The 21,391-nt window shown below is 41.1% G+C and overlaps 4 protein-coding genes across 5 annotated transcripts; 2 read left to right on the top strand and 2 right to left on the bottom strand.

Moving 5' to 3' along the window:
* Positions 1–311: 311 nt before the first annotated feature.
* LOC108607716 (protein croquemort) lies at positions 312–3,449 on the bottom strand. The gene is made up of 5 exons (XM_017998718.2): positions 3,316–3,449; positions 2,112–2,286; positions 958–2,060; positions 809–899; positions 312–750 (listed from the first exon to the last, which is right to left on the bottom strand). Exons 2-5 carry the CDS (start codon positions 2,238–2,240, stop codon positions 601–603), a joined length of 1,473 nt encoding a protein of 490 aa, XP_017854207.1. The 5' UTR covers positions 2,241–2,286; positions 3,316–3,449; the 3' UTR covers positions 312–600.
* Positions 3,450–3,652: 203 nt separating this feature from the next.
* Positions 3,653–5,081, top strand: LOC108607717 (dnaJ homolog shv). Its single transcript, XM_017998719.2, has 2 exons — positions 3,653–4,768; positions 4,835–5,081. Exons 1-2 carry the CDS (start codon positions 3,757–3,759, stop codon positions 4,888–4,890), a joined length of 1,068 nt encoding a protein of 355 aa, XP_017854208.1. The 5' UTR covers positions 3,653–3,756; the 3' UTR covers positions 4,891–5,081.
* Positions 5,082–5,597: 516 nt separating this feature from the next.
* LOC108607714 (mediator of RNA polymerase II transcription subunit 15) lies at positions 5,598–8,273 on the top strand. Of its 2 annotated transcripts, none has more exons than XM_017998716.1 (5): positions 5,598–5,635; positions 5,924–6,083; positions 6,138–6,508; positions 6,563–7,216; positions 7,375–8,273. In XM_017998716.1, exons 2-5 carry the CDS (start codon positions 5,934–5,936, stop codon positions 8,054–8,056), a joined length of 1,857 nt encoding a protein of 618 aa, XP_017854205.1. In that variant the 5' UTR covers positions 5,598–5,635; positions 5,924–5,933; the 3' UTR covers positions 8,057–8,273. The 2 variants fall into 2 exon arrangements, with proteins under 2 accessions (XP_017854205.1, XP_017854206.1); XM_017998717.2 differs by having other exon boundaries at positions 7,362–7,919.
* A 2,477-nt stretch (positions 8,274–10,750) lies between these two features.
* LOC108603166 (J domain-containing protein DDB_G0295729) lies at positions 10,751–21,354 on the bottom strand. Its single transcript, XM_033294938.1, has 3 exons — positions 21,332–21,354; positions 14,262–14,920; positions 10,751–14,111 (listed from the first exon to the last, which is right to left on the bottom strand). Exons 2-3 carry the CDS (start codon positions 14,910–14,912, stop codon positions 10,950–10,952), a joined length of 3,813 nt encoding a protein of 1,270 aa, XP_033150829.1. The 5' UTR covers positions 14,913–14,920; positions 21,332–21,354; the 3' UTR covers positions 10,751–10,949.
* Between the last annotated feature and the right edge of the window lie 37 nt (positions 21,355–21,391).

Raw genomic sequence — 21,391 nt, 5'->3', positions numbered from 1 at the left:
AACGCCTATTGCTTATGTCTGCGTGTTTTGCAATTGTTACATATAATTTACATAGACTTTACTAGCATTAAAGTCTATTGTTTAAATGCCCCCCACAATGTGCAGTTGTCAAATCTTATTGTTTAAGCCACAAAACACGCACGCATTTGTTTAATTTGCAGCACTATATGTTATCTAAAATCGGCCATATAGTATAGAGCTATAGTTAAAGCTATGGTGCAAAGTTTTTGAATAATCTATGCGTCTATAGTTTAAATATAATAGTAGTAACTACTATATGTGTATTGTATCGTTTAATAAAATCACAATAATTATTTTAAAAACAATTTGTTTTTATTTTATGTAATATAAGCTTAAAGGAATGCTGACTGTTTAGTTTAAATGGCTATAAACTGTTTGAATTATTGCACGTAAGTAACATTAAACAAGAAAATAATTTCAATTTAAGCTTAGTATGTGTGTGTGTGTGTGAGTTTGTCTGAGTGTGTGTGTGTGTATCACAATTAGATTATGTCAATTAAATAATGGCCAACTGTATAAACAATAACAATATGCGTCTTGGCACTTTGGCATTTGATTTAAAACTTGACTATTAATGCTTTAGTTGGTTAAAATGTCCTCATCATCAACAGGACGACGCACCCAGCGCTTGGTAATTGTAAGTGTTATGCCTGTGATTAAGAAAATGCCGCCAAAGACAATTGAGGCAATGCCAAAGTAGAAGCCATAGTCGGACAGATTGATTGCCAACTAGAAAGATTAAGCAGTTAAGTTATGTTTGAGGCAAAGCTATTTGTTATGCACTTACTCTCGCCTTAGCTGCCAGCTCTGAGCTTAGCTCTGCCTTTTGATCAAACCAGAACATGGGCATCAGCAGCTTCTGTACACCGCGATAAATGCTGCAATAAAATAAATTTAAGTTTACTTTGCTTTTGTTTTGCTTAGCCAAAAACTCACTCAAAGTCCTCATCCGGCTCCATCATCATATTAATCTGAATGCGTCCATGCACTTGCACTGGCACGCCCAGCGTTGGCTCCACAGCCATGACAAACTCATGCTTGGACTTGTCCGGCTGCAGGCCGCTGACAGCATTCAAATACGACTTGTCTGCCAAATAGAAATGTGGAAATGAAGAGTAGATGGGTGCGCCATCGCGACAAGCCTTGCACTCCACTACGCCTGTCTTGGGACACTCCTCCAAACGCGGATCGCAGAAGCACTGCTGATTGGGATAGTTTTCACCCGAGTCGAGTGTTTCCTCTGTGCCCACCCAGCGTGTAGCAGTCAGGCCATGTCGCTCCAAAGTGCCCTCCGGACGCAGATTCATAAAACGACAAGCATCGGTGGCAAATATGGTAACCTCATCGTTTACATTCATTTTGGGTGGAAATAGATCGCCAGTGGTGCCATTGACAATGCCACAGGGCGCCTTATAGAAACCCGTTTCGTTCTTGCTATTCCAATGCGTAAGACGTCCTATATTGGATATGTCATCGGTGCCTGTGTGTATTGTAAACAAACCATCGTACTCCAGCGATTGGTTGCGATCTGCCAGCCAGCCAAAGCGTGTATAGGGTATGTCAATCTTAGTGGTATTAAAAAGATTCAGAAAGTCGGTAAGATCATCCTGATAGCCATCAAAGATCCACTCATTCACCGGCTTGGTGACATACAACTTGCCACCCTCCGTGTTCAGCATAAAGTTAATAACTTTCTTATACAATCGATTCACATGACGCATTTCATCGGCAACTGTCGCTGTGATAACATGCGCCGCTGTTATCAAATCCTTTTCCGTGCCATTGGAGCGCTGATGGTCAAAGAACCAAGTGCGTCGCTCATAATATGAAACTGTTGCATTTGGATAAAATGTGTAGTTCTCCTTTTTATGTTTCTCCAAGTAAACATAGGGACCGTGCTCTGTAAAATGTGGTTTAATATTCGGATTGCGTATATCCTCTGGATTGGTCCAGTTGAACAAATAGAATTCCAAGTAAATGGGTATAGGTGCTTCTACCCAGCTGTCGTAGGTATCAGTGCCAGGCGCCAGTTTGAGACCCTACAAAGAGTTTAATAAATATTTTGCTAGTTGCTTGGTCCTAACACTTACATTCTCCACCAGCTTGTCCGCCAGTCCAGGCCACAGCACCACAGCTAGTATGCCCAATATAACAAACACCGATCCTAGACCAAAGACCCAGCTCTTGCGTTGAGTTTCTCCACAGCACTTGCAGCACATGTTGTTCAAATGTTCTTCTCCAGCTGTACTAGGAAATGAAAAGCATCTGCAAAGTGCAAAAAATAAATTAGTACAATAACTTGCATAATTCACATAAAATTAATCGCTAAAGCTTTTAATCGTGGTATTTAAGGCTAATAATAAACAACTTTATCGCCTTTCTTTGATAGAAATCTCGCTTTGGCAGCTTATCAATGAACGCAGTTCACTTGTCCTCGTTGTTGGGACTTACCTAAGCTACGAGTATATAGTATATAATATCTTAATTGATTTAAGCAGTTGTTGGGCTTCTCAGACGTGCTAGCTGCTTCTACATTGACGTCCAGCCAACTACTGTGCCAACTCGGCTCAAGATTTGTGTATTTCAATACAACAATTGCTAGTTGTCAACAATTAAGCACTTGAGATAAGTCGCTTTCTAAATATTTTAGTTATCGGCTATATATTAAGACTCTGCGCAAAGAACTATAAAGCGTCTTTTAGTTTCGTTGTGCACTGTTTTATTATGTACACAGAGTCTTACACTGTCGGCTGCGCCCGCTTGTACTTTCCAATTCTTTCAGCTACTTCAATTACCCCCTATGGAGCACTTAATTCAGCTAAACTTTACAGCCGCCTTTGGTTTTGTTGTATGTATATTTATAGTCTTTGATAAGATAGCTATGTCCATTTCAAAATTGGCGATTAGTAGTTGTTCCATTTACTCTGCTAGCGATAAGCTAATCCGTTGGCTTATTGTAATATCTAAAGTTCATTTCTATGCAAAATTGCATATTTATATACTAAGTGCTGACGATCGTAAGGTCTGTTGTAGATATCAAGAATGTTGCTCATACTCCTACGCCTTAGAACAAAGGCTTACTGAATTTTACTTTTTGCTGATAATGCAATAATGTTCTCAATTATGTACATATGCACTTATTTACAACTCGTTGGCGATAAGCGTAGACTTTGGATGAACTCTGAACTCGGGCTATGTCTCAAGTGAATCACATCAACATGCTAATAAGCTGAGCTTTAATTGTTTGTGAAAACCTGTAGTACATACAAGCGGCCTATTAAATGCATTACTCACCTCTTTATTAACGCTTATTATATTGTTGATTTAGTTGCAGTATTGTATTCACAAGAATACTGTTTTTAAAACTATCACAGCTGCAATAACAACAAAAGGCACTGTCTGCTTCTGCTGTTGCTTTCAAAAGCAACGCACTATTAATAAATGCAAATCAGCTTGCAATGTTTCTGTTAATAAACAATTGCGCTACAAATAAACTACAGCAACTAGAGATGATAAAATTGAGCGCGAGTGCTGCCAACTCGTTTCGCCGTGCTGCCGCTTGCGCTTGTTATCGAGTTGCTGCGTGAGCAATCGCACAGCTTATCGCCATTTTGTCATTTTTTAGCACATTTTTAAGTATACGTGTTATTTGACGTGCGTTTTAAGCATTTCACAAAGATAATGTTCAATTAAAAGAAGACTCCTACAATAAACCATTACGTTAGCCAAAACAAGATGCAGGTTATTAAAGGACTGGTGCTGTTGCAACTGGTGTTGTTCCTAGTAGACGAAGCGCTGGCGGGGCGAGACTTTTACAAGATTTTAAATGTCAAGCGCAATGCAAACACAAATGAGATTAAGAAGGCGTACCGGCGACTGGCCAAAGAGCTGCATCCTGATAAAAACAAAGACGATCCAGATGCATCCAGTAAATTTCAGGATCTGGGCGCTGCCTATGAAGTGCTATCAAATGCTGACAAGCGCAAGACATACGACCGCTGCGGCGAGGAGTGTCTGAAAAAGGAAGGCATGATGGACCATGGCGGCGATCCGTTCAGCAGCTTCTTTGGTGACTTTGGCTTTCACTTTGGCAATGGTGATCCGCATCAGCATGATACGCCGCGTGGTGCCGACATTATAATGAATATGTTTGTGTCGCTGGAGGAACTTTACTCCGGCAACTTTGTGGAGATTGTGCGCAATAAGCCTGTGTCGAAGCCTGCTGCAGGCACACGCAAATGCAATTGCCGTCAGGAGATGGTTACACGCAACTTGGGTCCTGGACGCTTCCAGATGATACAGCAAACAGTTTGCGATGAATGTCCCAATGTTAAGCTCGTCAACGAGGAGCGTACGCTGGAAATTGAGGTGGAGCAGGGCATGGTCGATGGCCAAGAGACGCGCTTTGTTGCTGAGGGTGAGCCGCATATTGATGGCGAGCCCGGCGATCTAATTGTGCGTGTGCAGCAGATGCCACATGATCGCTTCCTGCGTAAGGGCGATGATCTCTATACAAATGTAACCATAAGTCTGCAGGATGCGCTTATTGGTTTCAACATGGAAATTAAGCATTTAGATGGACACATAGTACCAGTGACAAGGGAAAAGATTACCTGGCCAGGAGCGCGCATACGCAAGAAGGGCGAGGGCATGCCCAACTTTGAAAATAATAATCTAACTGGCAATCTCTACATAACCTTTGACGTAGAGTTTCCCAAAAAGGACCTCAGCGAGGAGGAAAAGGAATGTAAGTATTACAAACTATGCTTATTTTTATATAAGCCATATTAAATGCATTTATTTTTAATTGCAGCACTTAAATCTATACTCGAGCAGTCGTCCCTCAATCGAGTCTACAATGGGCTGTGAATCCTTGGCCAAAATTTGGAGCACAGGGCTGTACTTTAAGTAGTATTTATTCTAGAGTGTGTAGACTCGTGTGTTTACAGCGCCAAAAAAAATTAACAAAAACTTAATTGTAATTTAGCAATTGTAAAATATAAAAACAAATACGAAGCCGTAATGACAGCAAGATGAACAGAAAACAAAAATAAATTTAAATTTAATATAAATTGTAAGCCTCAAGCTGTGCTAATTTAATAACTATCATGTTTTTCATACATTCATTTGTCATTTAAAAAAACATTCAATTATTACTATTGTTTATAACGTACCCAATTGTTGTCATAGCGCATTTGTAATTAAGTTTTGTTAATAGAAACGCGTAAATGGCAACCCTGGCAACAGCTGTAAACAGGATACGCAGGACTGTTGGTGGAGAGAGTGAAAGAGAGAGAGCCTGCCACTGCTAGCAGGATGAACAGCTTAGAGGACATACAATTTTTCAGCAGTGTGCACGTAAATTGAAAAGCACGGCAGCTTTTTAGTTATACAAAAATCAAATATAAATGTTAAAAGAATATACAAAATTTATAAACAATTAGCAACTACATTGTTAAACTAAAAAGCTGCCTAGTGCCAAAAACACTGAGCAAAGGAACAAGCGTACCTAACCTAAAAAAAATAAAGGAAAACAAAATTGAAATTATTAGCAATATTTATATAGAACTAAGCATAATTAAATGCATGTGGACTGCAACTAAAACAAAACGAGGTAAGCAGGCAAAAAATTACTCATAAGCAAGTCCAACCCTTAAACCCTACCAAAGCCCCCCTCCCACCCAGCCACATACCAAACACTCCCCAGTACACGCGGCACACGTTATTATTGATTTTCTTGAGGTGACCCAAAAAAAAAGGAAAAGGCAAAGAAAGAGTGTAAGCGAGAGCCTTTTGTATAAAGTGGGCGGCAGCTCTAATTAATTGGCCAGTTGGTCACTAGGTGCTCCATTATAAAGCTATTACTTTTAATGCCAACTACTTTTATTTTTATTATATGCAGCGTGCTTTTGATGACATCCAAGCAATTTCTCATCTTCATTTTGTTGCTGCTGCCATGGCCACCCACCAATGTAATCAAGATACTCTGCTCCAGAGATAACAGCCGGCTGGTGCGCAAGATAGTGCGCTCCAAATGGACGCCCATACTGGACAAGCATCAAGTAAGCCAACAGCATATACTTAGACTTAATTCATTCAAAGTCTTGTCATTGTAGGTCAAATTGCCTTTGGAGTGTCCGCTGCATGCCTTGCGCGATGTCTTTGCGCCACGTCAGGCGGAGAAGCAGCGTGATCGTCCCACGCAGTGGACTTGCCGGCTCTGCGGCAAGAGTTTCTATCAGGAGAAGTACTTGGATTTGCACTTTGAGGCGCGTCACAAGTCGCTCATCAATGTGGAGGAGACGGCCGTCTGCTTGGCTGATTTCTGTGACATTATGCGCTGCGAGGTGTTTCAAACAGAGGATGCTTCTAGTCTAAAATTCGGTGATCAGCATATAGTTACAGACATAGAAGTTTGGGGTGACTCCTTGGGACAGAATTCCGCGTTGGCCAAAGCGAATGCCGCCTACATGAGTTTAATACCAAGGTAAGCAGTTGAAGCATGCAAAACTGTAAGCTTTACTTATTTAATGCTCTGCAGGACTTCCACATTGAGTGCCACGCGTGCAGCCAAAGTACAAAATCGTCAATTACTCCCAGAGCAGCCAAGTCAAGGCGCAGCGCAGTCTAGCGCCGAGGATGCCAGCAAGAAATCTGCAGGCGAGAAGCTGCTGCTAAAGCTTAAAGAACTAGGGCAAGGGCATTTAAAACGCGCGCCAGATCCAGCAGCAGCGGCGGAGGCGGAGTCAGAGCAGTCGCCAGTGCCAGCGCAGCAGAATGAAACAGAGCAGCAGGCGGAGCTGGATGGCGAGCAACAGCCGCAGGCAGAACAAACTGCTGAGAGTCACGCAGAGGCAACAGCAACAACAGCGCCCGAAGCGGAGCAGGAAGGCGTTGGCCAAAGCAAAGTGCGTGCCAATTGCAAGGCAGAGGAGCTGAGCAAGCTCAAGGCACGCTGCGAACTTTTGCTGCGCGGCTGCATTGGCAGCTTGCTGCTCTCCATGTCGGATCAATCGTTTCGCGAGCTGGAGGAGGAAATGAACAAGGCGGTGTGCTGGTATCTAACCTGTGATCGCTACTGGGAGGATGGTCCACTCGAACCACGTGCCTTTCCTTGGGGTCTCATTGTCATACTCATCTTTGTGCTCTCCACGGGCATTTGCTTTTGTTATTACATCATCTGGATACTGTTTGAGTAAGTGCAGCATTTGCATTTGAATGCTCAAGAGCGCCAGCAGGAAGGCAGCGTAAGATCAGTAAATTGCATACACAAGTATATTACGCTACCTGCCGCTAGGCCTCGGAGCCTCTAATCCCAATTGAGATTGAACAAACCCAAGTCATTTGTTACAGCTCCGAAGAAACGACAATCAATGCCAATCATTATGCAGGCGCCGTAGCCGGCGGCAGCATCTACATGCCTGCCCCCCAGCACCATTACCATGTCGACTATGCCACACAACAGGACTTGGACGCCGCCGTTACGTTGGAGCAACAGCAGCAGCAGCAGCAATACTATTACCAACAGCAACAGCAGCAGCAGCAGCAGCAGCAGCAACAACAGCAGCAGGCGGGAGCTCGAGATTTGTACCCCGAACAAGTTCAATATCATCGGCACAGTCCGCGTCACTACATCGCCGATCAACGTCCCACACTGGCGTCGAGTGCGTCCGTGGGCCAGGGCACGCCTACGACATCGGCCGGCGTCCGGCAAGCGGTGGGAACATCCTCCAACGCCAGCACACCGCTCCACCGGCACTCGACGAGCCTGGGCTACCCACAGGACATTTTAGACCGACGCGACTATACAAGTAGTGGGCGCACCATGAGCTCCGCCATGGAGCCGCCGCCACGTCACTATAATACGCATCCGCGACCGCTAGAGACGCGACATCGCCACGTTGGCTCATCGCAGCAATCGCTGCGCGCCTCCTCCTCCACGCACGAGATTGTGCAGTCGGAGCTGGGCGGACAGAATGAGCACTATATCTACGTCACGTATCCGCCGGATCTGAAGAAGCGCTACTTCGAGTAAGTACGAGCAGCGCGTTCATTTAGCACTCGAGCACGCTCTTCCCAGTGCAAGGGACGCAGGACGGGAAGTGAGAGAAACCAAAAGCAAGAGCAAAAGCAAAACCAAAGGCGTCCTTCTTAGGAGGCATCACATCCTAAATCCAGTTGGCTTTTTATTTTATATATTCAAAGCCTGCAAATTCTAGATTTGTGAACTGTGCTGTTTTTTCGAAACAAAATAAATTGCAATACATATTTCTGTATTATATATACAAATATATAAAGGCATAACGGTTTTATCAATCTTATATTGTTGTTTTTGTCAAGCACTTAACGAGGTTGCAAAGGACATGCAAATTGTCCTTGTAGATGTGGAGCTATGATTAGTTTACATTGTATTTTAGGTGGACATCCTTCGAGTTTCAAAAGGACATGCATTTTCGTACTCCAGGGCAACAGTACTATCGATTGGCATTCAAGGATTTATAGATTTTCACAAAAAATTTGCAAGCAAAAAAATTTGCAGGGAGTGGGTCGCAAATATTGCCCCAAAAACACAAAATGTCAATTATTTTCGAAACTACAAGGACGATTTTATTGTCCTTCGGCAGTTAAGTAGTGCTCATCAACCCCTAACAGAATATAGCACCCAAAGGATGAAAGTCCTTGCAGGAGCTGAGAAAAGCGACATTTTCTGTGTACAGAAAATAGGCTATAACTTGCGTATCCTTTGCAGTATCAGGACGATATCAAACAATGCTGTTTGAAAAGGACTATCAGCATGCCAAAGGATATTCATATTGTCCTAGTGGTTTGGGAGCTACAGCGATTTTTATGATTTTCAGTAGTTTTCTTGCGTGCTGGGCACTAACAAATTCCAAGTGTATGCCGTACTAGATGACCCCCATTTTTTTTGATGCAGATCGCTAGAGCTGTGTCCTGTGAGTTCTGTAAGCCTACAATTTTCAAAATGTACAAGGATTTGACCCAGCTATTGCTATTTTTCTGTTAAGGATTGCCCATGCAAAGTAGCAAAAAGTGTTGCATACTTTCAGGATGTACTTAGGCAGCGAACTTGCAGATCAATTATAAGTTATTTTGCGTAACAGCTTGTCCCCGATACTGTAAAGAATAACAACAATAAAAATTCAAAAATTTATCATTTGCAATAACATTTACATAAAACATTTATTTCAATTATTATATTTGTTGTTGTTTGCTAATTTGTATTTTATAAATTTCTCTCAAAGACACTCACATTTACAATATATAGTCACAATCTGGACAGATCGTACTTAAGGCTAATATATAAAAAATTAGATTTTTAGAAAAAAACAAATCAAAAGTTATACACCAATTAGTAATTGTCTTTTGTAATATACATATAGATGCTATATATAGAAAATTCAGTGTGATAAGTAGTGGACAAGTAGTGTGTTTGATATATAAATGTTATGTACATAAGTATTACAGTTGTGGCAGAGTTATAATAAATATGTATAGATTTTCCATTAAATAAATTGTTTGTACTAAAATTATGCGTAAAATCTAAAACTATTACTTTGATTGTTGCTTTATAAAATTTTGTAGCTGAAAAAACAACGTGTAGAGCGTTTTACTAAATATTATACAGATATATATATATATATATTTGTGTATATAACTAGTTATAAATAACATTTTTGTTAAGTGTTTTGAATGTGTATATAATTTATACTACTAGTTTTGGTCCTTTGGAATGTGTTGCAAATCAAAAAATTTGGATTTTATAGCAAAAATTAGTTCTATGATTTATATATTTTTTTTATATGCATCTTAGGTGGTCTCAGTTGTTAAAGCTAATCCAACTGCACTTATGTAAACTGAGCATGTCCAATAGCATTGGACACAACTAGCAGCAGCCTCAGTTTGTGATTTAATTGTTCTACGCCCCAAAAGCTATTAGCTACGTATACTTAATAAAGAGCTGTTAAAAATATATATAATATATGCTACAATCAATGCACATTTAGTTAAGGCCTGCAATATTTAAACTTTAACAAAGAACTAACATAAACTTTTGCTACTTTTGCTATGCTTTTGGTCTAAGCTGAACTTAACACTAAAAAGGGGAACAAAAATTAAAAATAACAAATGCTACTCATTAAAAGTGAAGCTTTGAAAAATGCAAACAGTCATGCTACATGTGTTTTGGAACTATGTTTATCTATTAGTGTGGCAAATGTATCTGCAAATATGTATCTATAGCTGTGTATCTGCAGCTGACCTTTAAAGCGAAATGCGTTTAAATATATTTTTTTGCTGTTTTGCTTTTTCAAATTGTTTTTAGTGACTAAAACGCTGATGCACTTACTGATAATAAAAAACAAAAACACACATATAGCAAATGACAAAGCTAATTGCACGCGACACACACACACACACACACACACACAGCGAGCGAGCAAGAGAGACAAAATGTTAAATTGGCAACACGCATGCAAGAGAGATTCAATATTTTAGTTTAAATATATTGCACATTTTTTGGTTGATTTAAATATAAATAAATGCTAGCGCTATTAGTTATGCATGAAATTGTTTAAGCTAAATTTAGTTAGTTACGCCACGACATTTATAAAAAATATGTAAAATATTAAATTTTAAAAAGTAGCAAATAGCAAACTGTTTTGTATAAATATTTATAGCTATAGGTACACTTGATTGGTTTTTAAACTAATTACAATATAATTATATTGTTATTGTAGCGCAACAAAATACAAATTTTGATTTACATAAACAAGTCTTTCGAGATTCTGCATTAATGATTGTATGTGTATGTGTGTGTGTGCTTTAGTTTAAAATCCATTAGGCACGCCATGTGCAACACGCAACTGCAGCAGCAGCAGCAGCAGTTGCTGACAGTCGCCACGCCCACTCTAAGCTTTGTTATTAACTTTTTTGCGCTGCCAGCGCCTTTTGTACTTCTTTAGCACTCGCTGCGCATAATAGTTGCTGCTTATATTGCCCTGCACATATTTGCTATGCAGATATTTTAAAAACTGCGCGCGCTCAAAGGATTTATAATCATCGCGCACTACTTCCTCATGATGTATTAAGGGAGTATCCTCAACTGTAGCTGCTGCTGCTGCTGCTGCTTCGGGCTGTGCCAGCAGCTCTATAAGCTGCAAAGTGTTGTGTTCTTGTTGCTGCTGTTCGTCGCTAACAACACTTAGTATATTTTCATTCATATCGCATTGCACTACATACAAATCGCTGCTGTTGTTATCAAATATATCTGCTAGATTTATAAGCAGCACATCCTGTGCAGCTGCATTGGCAACCAAATCCTTGTTCGACTCCACTTCGTAGTCTTCGGCATCGGAGGCAACGCCAATTTGTTGATACATTTCAGCTAAAGCTTCTTCAACGCTTAGCTCACGTGTTGCTGCTGTTGCTGCTGCTGTTGGTTTACTTAAGTCTAATTCGCTAGTGTTTAAGGAACTATTTAAGGCAATTTTACTAAGGTCACTTAGCTTTGGTATGTTGCTGTCAACTAGCAACTGCTGTGGTTGCTGTGTTTGCTCTTCATCATTGTCGCTTTCCAGTATTTGCTTAAGCTTGGCTATGTCATTGTTTGAAACTTGCTGCTCAGCAACAACAACACCCAGTGCAAGCTCTTCAGGCTGCTGTGATAATTCTTTTTGCAGCGCTGCTAACTCATTAAAATCACTTGCCACAGAGCTGGCTGAGCTGCTGCTGCTTGAGCTGCAGCTGCTGCTTGAACTTGAGCTTGAGCTTGAGCTGCTGCTGCTTGAGCTTAAGCATATAATGTTGCTGCTGCTGACTGCTGTTGGCGGCTGCTGTTGCAGCCAAGTTTGTATTTGCAGCTGCTTTTGTTGCTGCTGCTCTTGTGGAGGAGACGCCACACGCAGCAGCACTTTGGGTGACAAATTTGCATGCTGCACATCATCGAAGCCTTTGAAGTTCAACTCTGTTTCAATCGATTGCTGGCTAAGCTCCTCCTGCTCCAGCAACAGCTGCTGCTGCTGCTGCTGTTGCTGCTGCTGCTCAGTCTTGTGTTGCTCACGCATGGCATAGCCGCTTTTGATAACCGTCTCGCGTGCTGTTTCCAGCAGCAAACTAGCGCGAAACGCGCTTGTATTTAAAGCATTAACACTCAAGCATTTCAAGCTGCGCGCACTTTGCAGCGTCAGCAGCTGCTGCTGCTGCTGCTGCTTGTAATGCTTTGCCGATTGTCGCTTTATGAGCGGCAGGCGTCGCTCTGCCCACAGCGCCAGCTGCTTGCGCATGCGCTGCAGTCGCTGCGCGCGTGTTGCTGCCAGCGCATAGCGTCGCCGCAGCAGCTGCAAGCAGCGAAAATAGAAATGATGCTTGCTCTTGGGACTTTCAAACTCCAGTATTTGCAACATTTTCATGCGATTGCGTCGTCTGCGCGCCAACAAGCGGCGACTAGCGCGTGCTGCAGCTTTGGCTGTTAGTTTGGCTGGCGCCACTGGCTGCAGCTGCTGCTCGGCAGGCTCCGTTGTCCTGCGCTTGCGTTTGTAGAACTTAAAGCGCTTGGCATCGGCTGCGTCTGTTTGCTGCTGCTCTGATTCGCTTTCGCTGCCGCCAATTTTGTGTATAAATGTTTCGTATTCCTTGGCAAATGTTGACTCGTTGCTGTTGCTGTTGTGCTGCTCAAAGTCAATGTTGGACTCGGCCAGCATGGGACTGTGCAGTGGCAGCGCCAGCGCTAGTGGTTGCTCCTGTTCGCTGAGCATTGCTGCCAGCGCTGCTGTCTCAGCCACAGGCGTTGCAGTTAGCTCAAACTCTGATTCTGTTTGCTTTAGACGCAGCTCGTCCAGTTCCTTTTCAACATCAAAGCTGCCAAAGCTGTCAGCAACATTTAGCGTGTCCTTTTGCGGCGGCAGCACAGCTGTAGCTACAGGTCCTGCAGGCGCTAGCGTTTCATACATAAAGCTATTGACAGGCGCCACCACTGCCACCAGCTGCTGCTGCTGCTGCTGCTGCAACTCGGGCTCAACTTGCGCTACGTTTGGCGGCGGCTGCTGCGCTGCAGCTTCCTCCTCATCGTCCTTCCAGCTGGTAAAGAAGTCACGTATATTCGAGCTGGGCACATAATGTGGCAGCTCATAGCCAAAGTTGTCCACTTGCTGCTGCATGTAGCAGCTGTTAATGTTGCTCATGTTGTTGGCAATGTTGTTGTTGGGCTGCAGCATTGCGGGCGCTGCAGCACGCTTGCGATATTGATAGTCGGCTGCTGCTTGCTGCGGTGCTGCTGCTGCTGTGCGCTGATAGCTTTCCAAGCTATTGAGATCATTGTAGTAGCCACCAGCAGCAGCATTAACATCCATGCTCATGCCCATGCCCATGCCCATGCTCATATAGCGCTGATTCTGTTGATTGCTGCTGTTAATGTTGCTGCTGCTGTTGTAGCTATGTTGGTAGGCAGGCTCATAGGGCGCATATAGCTCGGTGGCATGCTTCAGTTTGCTTGCCACATAGGGCACAGTTGCTGGCGCATTCACTGCTGCTGCTGCTGGCGGCGGCTGCACATAGTTGCTGCTGTTGCTGCGCGTATAGTAGCAACTTTGTTGTGCATATGGCTGCGTGCAGCAGCTTTGCCGCTGATTCGACGCTGCATGCTCTGCATGCCACATGCCACGCGTATTGGCGTAGCTTGGCGGCGCTTGATAAACGCTGCTGCTGCTGCCGTAGGGCGGCACTGCTGTAGGCGTGGCATACTTATTGTAATAATAGTCGCTGCTGCTGGCGTGTGGCACATTGTTGGCAGCAGCAGCACGACAATTGGCTGCATTGTAGTCCATGTTCCAATGGCAATTGGCTGCTGCTGCTGCTTGTGGCTTGCGATAAGCGTTCTCCGGACTCAGCTGCGGCGGACTGTAGAGCGGCGCAGCAGCGCCAAAGTTCAGCCCAGCATTGGGTGCATACAAGCTCATTGCATACTTGTCATAATAAGCTGCATGTCCTTGCGCCGCAGCGCTGCCATTTATATTCTGATAGCGACTGCTTGGCTTAACTGCAGCATAGTTGGGCTCAAGCGTTGGCAACTGTTGCTGTTGTTGTTGCAACTGTTGCTGCTGCTGCAGCTGCTGTTGTTGTTGCTGCTGCTGCTGCAGTTGCTGCTGCTGCTTTTGTGGCAGGCTAAGCGCATGATATTGCTGCTGTGCTGCTGCTGGCAACAAATGTTGTTGTTGCTGCTGCTGTTGTGGCTGCTGCGTCGGTAGCTGTTGCTGCTGCATAGGCAACTTATATTTATACGCTTCATATGCATGATTGTTGCTTGGGTACGCGCTCATTGCTTGTGGTGGCTGCGCATAAAAGGGCGTGGCAGCCGCCTGCGGCTTGTTACTGTTGTTGCTTACGCTTATGTTGCTGCTGCTGCTCATATTGCTGCTGCTGTTGCTATATTTAGGCATTTTATCATAGCGATTGCTGCTGCTGCTAGCCACGCCCTGATAGCCACCCACTCCCACGCCCATTGGAGGCGCATTATAGTTGTAGGCATTATAATTGTAAGCATCCAAACTCATTGCATTGCCATAATTATAATTCTGTTGATAGAAATGCGTTTGTTGCTGCTGCTGCTGTTGCTGCTGCTGCTGCAGCTGCTGTTGTTGCAGCTGCTGTTGCTGCAGCTGCAGCTGCTGCTGTTGTCGCTGTGCATCGAGACTGGTCAAGGCTTCGCTATAGAAAGGCGCCACTGTGGCTATTGTCGCTGTTGTCTCATAATGACCCGCGCCCAAGGGCGTTGTGGGCGTGGTTGTGGCGCTGCCGTAACCGCTGCTCGCGCTGCTGCTGCTGCCGGGACCAGAGCTGCTGCTGCCAACAGCCATGGCAATGGCCGCCGAGTCCATGTTGCAAGCTGCAAGCAACAGAAGCAAAAATAATTATAAGCATGAATAATATAAACTATAAAATATATAAATAATTAAGCAATTTAAAATAGAAATTCAAATGCATTTAAACTTTTTTCTAAGTACTAAATATGTAGAAAAATAAAAATTGTTTGAATGCATTTAGACTGTTGTTCCCATAATGTACTAAATGTGTACTAGACTTGTACTAAATGCAAAAATGTGTTAAATTAAATAAAGGGTCTAAATATGTACTAAATTTGTATTTAAGTTGTACTAAATATGTACTAAGCACGTAAATTGCATTAAAGAGGTCTTTAAATGAATGAAAGCGTACTAAATTTGTATTATAGTTGAACTAAATATGTACTAAATACATAAATATGTAAAAAAGGCCCTTTTAATATTAATGCGTACTTAATTTGTACTAAATATGTACTAAACTTGTACTAAATATGTACTTAACGCATAAATAAATGCATTACAAATGTTTTTAAATGAATTGTACGGTCTAAAAATGTACTAAATTGGTATTAAAGTTGTACTAAATATGTACTATATACATAAATGTGTAAAAAAGTACCTTATTTGTAGAGAATTTTATACAATTATTATTATTCATTTGTACTAAATATGTACTAAACGCTTAAATATGCGTTAAAGGGTCTTTGAATAATTGAAATGTGTATTAAATTTGTACTAAATATGTACCAAACGCATAAATATGCATTTAATGTGTCTTTAAATTAATCAAAAGGTCTATATTTGTACTAAATATGTGCTAAATACTTAAAAACTGTACCAAATCGTCTTTCAATTTTAATTTACTAACAAAAGCTTAAAGCATTTACACGCTCAACTATGAAATTGCAACTATGAGATACTAACTAAAGCTATAGCTATGCTGCATATAACAAAGAAGGGCACAAAAGCTGTTGATTTACTTTAATGCGCATGGAATTTTCTCTTTTTTTCTCATTTTCAAACTTGACATGCTTGCAAACCAAACACACACACGCGGACAAAAGTTTAATGCACATAGGAATTGCATACAGCGCATTGTTACATTTACCCTCAACACAAACACACACACACACATGCATATAATACATACATATGTATACAGGAAAAAGCAATTATTCCAAGGCATTTAAATGAAAAGTATAAAAAAAAAAAGAGAGCAAGCACCCTTAGAACCCAAACCCAAAGCCAAAGCGTGGGTTATATTTGTAATTGTTGTTGCTATTGCTTGACTGGTCATAAATGTCGAATTGGGGCAGACGGACGGACAGACGGACAAGTATGTCAGTGGGGTTAATAGATATTGCAATAGAATGTTGTTGTTGTTGTTGTTGTTGGGCTACAATCCTTTCTATGAAAACGTGACACGCGTTCGCGCTTCAGCTTAAAGTTTATTAATTATTAAACGCTGCTTGGTCGCCCAGCTAAAGGGACAATGGAACGACGACAGCGTGTCTAGCTTGTGGTGCAGTGCAGCACGAAATGACGCTCAATGTCAACGCCCACTGCACGGGCGCAGAAAGTGGCACGCAGCTTAGAAAGAGAGACGCAGCCGGCAGTGTAAGACGCTGTACTCAGAAAAAAACAAAAGTACGAAGAAGTCAAGTATAAAATACTATACAGTTCAAAATACTTTCTTTATGTTTATAGCTGTGGGTTTGACTTTTATAATATTAAATTTAAAAGTATATATTCCAATTCGATTTAGTAGGAAATATTCCATACAAAAAATATATAAAAAAGAATAAAATAGACAAAATGTTTTTGAGTCCACTTGGTATTGAATTTAAGAATATTTAGCATGAGTATGTCAAATATTTATAACATGGCTTAAGAAAATTTGGATTTAACCCTATGCTGAACTTGATGCGAATTGAATTTGCTTTATTTATTCTAAAGTTTTTACTTTGCTGTGTATAAGACTGTTTTACTCTTTTTGAAACAGAGTCTAAAAACCAATAATTGCAGATTATTGTGCCTGTTTATCTTTGTCAGTGGTCGACCCACCACCACCCACTGCAGTTGATTATAAACTACGTTGTAGTCTGTTATTTGTTTGGGGTCAGTTGGAACCACCTGTGAAACGCAATAGACGCTGCTGTTGCTGCTGCTGGGCGCGCGCTCTAGCACTCATACGCCCCGTATGCCGTTTGTTTGGCTTTTGCTGCTGTTGTTGTTGTTGCTGTTGCTTTTGCTGTTTGTCAGCAAAGTAAAAGAACATTGTACTGAGCACTGTATTCATTATGTTAATTCACTTGAGTTGAACTGCTGAGCTACGACTAGTTGAGTTTTGTCGCTAGCCCAAGTTAGCAGCGCTGCTCATCCAAGCGCTTTGCTGATATGCCACAAGATTAGGCTGCCGGTAAACTAATCACTAATGAGGCAACACTCGATTGGAGACAGCTTTTAGTCTAATTGAGCGTGGCGACGTTGGCGGCAGCATATTGACAAATTCGAGATCGAAATCGAAATTGAAAATGTATAAATGGTAATCATATGTCAAAGTCAAAACACACACACACACACAGACAGACAGAAAAAAGAAGCCAACTTAACTGAAAACGTTGGAACAACAAAATTTTGTGAACACATCACTCTGTGGAGTGTCGGGTTTTATTTATATTTTATGTATGTATGTTAAACTTTCGTAATTGTTTCTAGCAATTTAAAGTGTTAAGCGTAACAGTGAGCACTCTATAGCATTTTTTATAAATATAAAAAGCATTAAATATGCTATACTATATATATTAAATGTTAAATCAAAGATTGTTCTATAGTCTTTAATTCAACTAATTTTAATATATTAATTTTGACTGCATTTGTTTACTCAAAGATTGTTATTTGCTTTAATTCAACATATTTTATGTTTATTTAAAGACATTTCTTATTTTCTTGAGTTTACTGCCACTGAGCAATCAATCAATAAAATCTTAGATACATTAAAAGAATTTTAAAACCATTTTTTTTATTGTAATAACAATTTGGGTTGCATAGAATGTCCAGCAACTCTCCCTCTCTCTCTCACTCTTTTGCTCTCTTGAATAACTTTAGTTTACATTGTCGAGTTGTCACTGTGTCTGAGTCTGTCCGTCCGTCCGACTGTATGGCATACATACATATATGCAAAAGGCGAAAAAGCAACTGACAAGAAAGTGAAATAAATTAGGGCAGCTGTTGCGTTATTGCGTATACGAAATGACAACAAAAGTGCTGACAGCGAAAACAAAATTTATGCGAGTTACAAATTCCAACGTGAGTTGAGCATAGCCGTGAGTCAATTATGTTGCCATATGTTAACAAAAAAAAAAAAAAAACGCGCGCAAAGGCCACACACACACGAACAATTATTTATATACAAACTTGACACATACACAGGCACTTAATGTAGTCTAGTTACAGGCGCACAATGCGGCGTATGCGTAATCTTTAATTACAATTACTAGAACTTCTTCAACTGTTGCTTCACAGCAAGCAACGGAATGTAAAATGTGAATGTGTAGACAAAAAAGAGAAGAATAAGCGCAGATGCTGCTGACGCTGACTGCGTCGTCATCTGACGCCGACGCAGTGACGAAGCAACAGCCACATAAACAGAGCGGAAAGTCCTGTGAGTATCAAGCAATGGGGGAATACCATTGTATGTGTGTGAACGAGTTGTGTCTGTGTGTGTGTGTGTGAGTATTGTTGTTGTGCTTGGAAAAACAAGTGGTTGCCGTGGTGAGTAAACTAGGCGTCATCCTGTTGGGTTTAGTCGGCTGCGGAGTGCGGGGGGTGTGGCAACATTTTCGTTCGCTTGTCCATTTGACAGCTGTAGCTTGAGCGGAAATGAAAGGCGTGCTTTACTATATATAGTATATGAGTTCGTTCGTCAACTCCCCCTTTTGCCGCCCATTCGTTAACGTCTACGCTGACGACTGCTAACGGTTCGCAGCGTCGTCGTCGTCGTGCAGCGTGACAAACAAGCAGCGCAAAATGCAAACTGCAATAACAAACGAAACGAAGTAAACAAACAAAACAATTGTATAAATTTTGTTATTTTTTTTTTTACTGCTGCTGCAAAAATGATTTGCAACGCGCATAGCGACAGTATGTGCCAGGTGTAGATGCACTCTTGGACACTGAGAGCAAAATTAGAACAACGTCTAAATCTAAAATATTATTTTAAAACTAACAAATTTAATTAGCAACTCAATCAAAAACATTTAAAAATAGCAAGCGAACTAAAATAACATTTTAAAGCTTATTAAAAAAAGTACTTCCAATTTATTTAAAATTTAATTTGCTAGTTTTAGTAGCAAGGCCAAGCGAAATCAGCAGCTATCATATTTGTATTATGCTGTATTTAATATCAATAAAAAATTATTAATTTTACAGCACTTTTTATATATTTTTGTACTCTCTTTACTTTTTATATTTCAAACTAATTTTGCTACAACATTTGCTATTCTCAGCTTTGCTTTTAGAATATTTATTACTGCTTTGAAATTTATTTGTTTAGCTAGCTACAGTACTTATTTTTTCAAGTGTGCATTTACATAAATATGTATGCATTTATATATAACCGTAACTAGATATAAATAACTATGTTTGTATATTTGTTATACTTAAGCCTAACCACAAAAATGAAGCAAATAAAATTGAACAACGGCAAAAAACGGCGACAAATTAGATACAAAAACAATGAAAAAAAAAAGAGAAAAACTGTTTTTGCTAGAAACAAAAAGCGGAATTGGCAATAACAACAAAATTACATACAAAGCCAGACAACGAAAATAGGCAGCAAAAAAAAAAAAAACATTTAAGAAAAAATAAATAATAAAGCAACAACAAATAACAACAACGACACACACAGCCATAAAAAAGCAGCGCAATCAAATGATAATAAAAAAGCCGCGATTACGATTACACTGACAGAAGCAGACGCCACAAACACACAAACACATGCAAATGTTATTGTTGATTATGCATGCGTGAGTTGACTGATGCCGAAAGGTGAAACGAGAACGCCGACGCTAACTGAGGCAGCGGCTACGACAGCGGCAGCGTCTAGCTCGAAGCCGCAAAAGAAGCAATAGGAATACCAAATGCAAAACGTAAAAAAAAATTCAAAAATCGAACAAGGCGCACAACACAAAAGACAAAGTTGAAAAACTTTGCCCTCCCCCACCACCAACAACAACAACAAACAGGCGGCAGCGCTGCCACGACAAATATTGATTGAAAATCAATAGCTTGTTTCATTGTCTGTCTTGTCGGTCGCTTCATTTGTTGTTCGTCTGTCTGTCCGTCCCTCCGTCCGTATATATGGAAGCCCTATTGCCGTGTCCGCCAGTCCAAGTTCCAGCGCAGCCGGCACACTTACAAATGAAAAAATACAACCACACGTGCATGCACTTACTAATACATGCATGCAATACATATACGCGTGTATGTGCGTGCTGCGCTGACAAGCTCGGCTTGATAATTTAAACACGTAGGCCCCCCTCCAGCTACATATGTATATATGTATGTAAAAAAAAAATTGTCAACACACTTTTGATGTGCTGCTGTCTCTTTATATAAGTGTGCGTGTGTGTGTGCAAAGCGGGTTGGGGGCGCGCTGTCGCTTGTAATCAACATTGTCGCGTTGTCGCTATTGGGGCGCAAAAAGCAGCAGCAAAAACAACAACAACAACAGCAAGAAGCAGCAACACAAAAAGTAGAACAACAGCGCTTCAACTCAACGTCAGCTGCGACGCTGGCAGCATAAGCCACACTTACACACACACACACACACACACACAAACACGCAAACATACAAGCGTGCGAGAGTGAGAGAGCGCGAGAGAGCGTAAGCTTAAAGCCTAGCGTATGCATTGAAGCAGCAAATAAACCACGTATTCGTACTAACATACATATGTAAATAACAGTAAGTTTGTATATGTGTGTATATTTACAATACGAACCTCAACAGTTTTTCGACATTTTGTTGCTATTTTTGCTGCTGCTACTGCTGCTGCTGCTTCACTTAAACGTTCTGTCGCTGTCGCTGCTGCTGCTGCGCTGTTTATAGTTGTGTGTGTTTGTTTTGTATCTGCTGCTTCGCTTGATTATATTGTTGTTGTTGTTGCACTGTACACTGTTGTGATATAATTTAATAAAAATTTCTGCCTGCCTTTTGGGCCTTTTTTTTGTGTCGTTATTTATTGCATTCAATTATCATTTTCGTACGCACTGCACAGTCACACACACACACACACACACAAATAGCGCTGCCGACGTTGACTGCGACAAACGCTCTGCCCAAGGTAAATGTTGCTGATAAAAAACGTTACTTCAGTTGTAAAAAGATACGCTGTTTTTAAAAATAACATACAATTTTTGTTTAACCTTTCGTCTCTCTTCTTTCTTTTTGTTACCTATTATTTATTTTGTGTTTCATATATATTTGCCACACGTACACAATATGCAACCGGCAT

The sequence above is a fragment of the Drosophila busckii genome, chromosome 2L (assembly GCF_011750605.1).
Source record: "Drosophila busckii strain San Diego stock center, stock number 13000-0081.31 chromosome 2L, ASM1175060v1, whole genome shotgun sequence".
Taxonomy (NCBI): Eukaryota; Metazoa; Arthropoda; class Insecta; order Diptera; family Drosophilidae; genus Drosophila; species Drosophila busckii.
Note: the sequence above shows the minus strand (reverse complement) of the source record. Positions and strands in the feature narration are given on the sequence as shown.

Excerpts from the sequence above, each read along its gene's own strand:
- LOC108607716 (XM_017998718.2), bottom strand. The coding sequence starts at position 2,240 with ATGTGCTGCAAGTGCTGTGGAGAAACTCAACGCAAGAGCTGGGTCTTT. Across the intron at positions 2,061-2,111 it reads CGGACAAGCTGGTGGAGAAT|GGTCTCAAACTGGCGCCTGG; the intron begins GTAAGTGTTAGG and ends AACTCTTTGTAG. Across the intron at positions 751-808 it reads AGCTGGCAGCTAAGGCGAGA|TTGGCAATCAATCTGTCCGA; the intron begins GTAAGTGCATAA and ends TAATCTTTCTAG.
- LOC108607717 (XM_017998719.2), top strand. The coding sequence starts at position 3,757 with ATGCAGGTTATTAAAGGACTGGTGCTGTTGCAACTGGTGTTGTTCCTA. Across the intron at positions 4,769-4,834 it reads CAGCGAGGAGGAAAAGGAAT|CACTTAAATCTATACTCGAG; the intron begins GTAAGTATTACA and ends TTTTAATTGCAG.
- LOC108607714 (XM_017998716.1), top strand. The coding sequence starts at position 5,934 with ATGACATCCAAGCAATTTCTCATCTTCATTTTGTTGCTGCTGCCATGG. Across the intron at positions 6,084-6,137 it reads CCATACTGGACAAGCATCAA|GTCAAATTGCCTTTGGAGTG; the intron begins GTAAGCCAACAG and ends TTGTCATTGTAG. Across the intron at positions 7,217-7,374 it reads ATCATCTGGATACTGTTTGA|CTCCGAAGAAACGACAATCA; the intron begins GTAAGTGCAGCA and ends CATTTGTTACAG.
- LOC108603166 (XM_033294938.1), bottom strand. The coding sequence starts at position 14,912 with ATGGACTCGGCGGCCATTGCCATGGCTGTTGGCAGCAGCAGCTCTGGT. Across the intron at positions 14,112-14,261 it reads TACCGACGCAGCAGCCACAA|CAACAGTTGCCAACGCTTGA; the intron begins CAGCAGCAGCAA and ends CAACAACAACAG.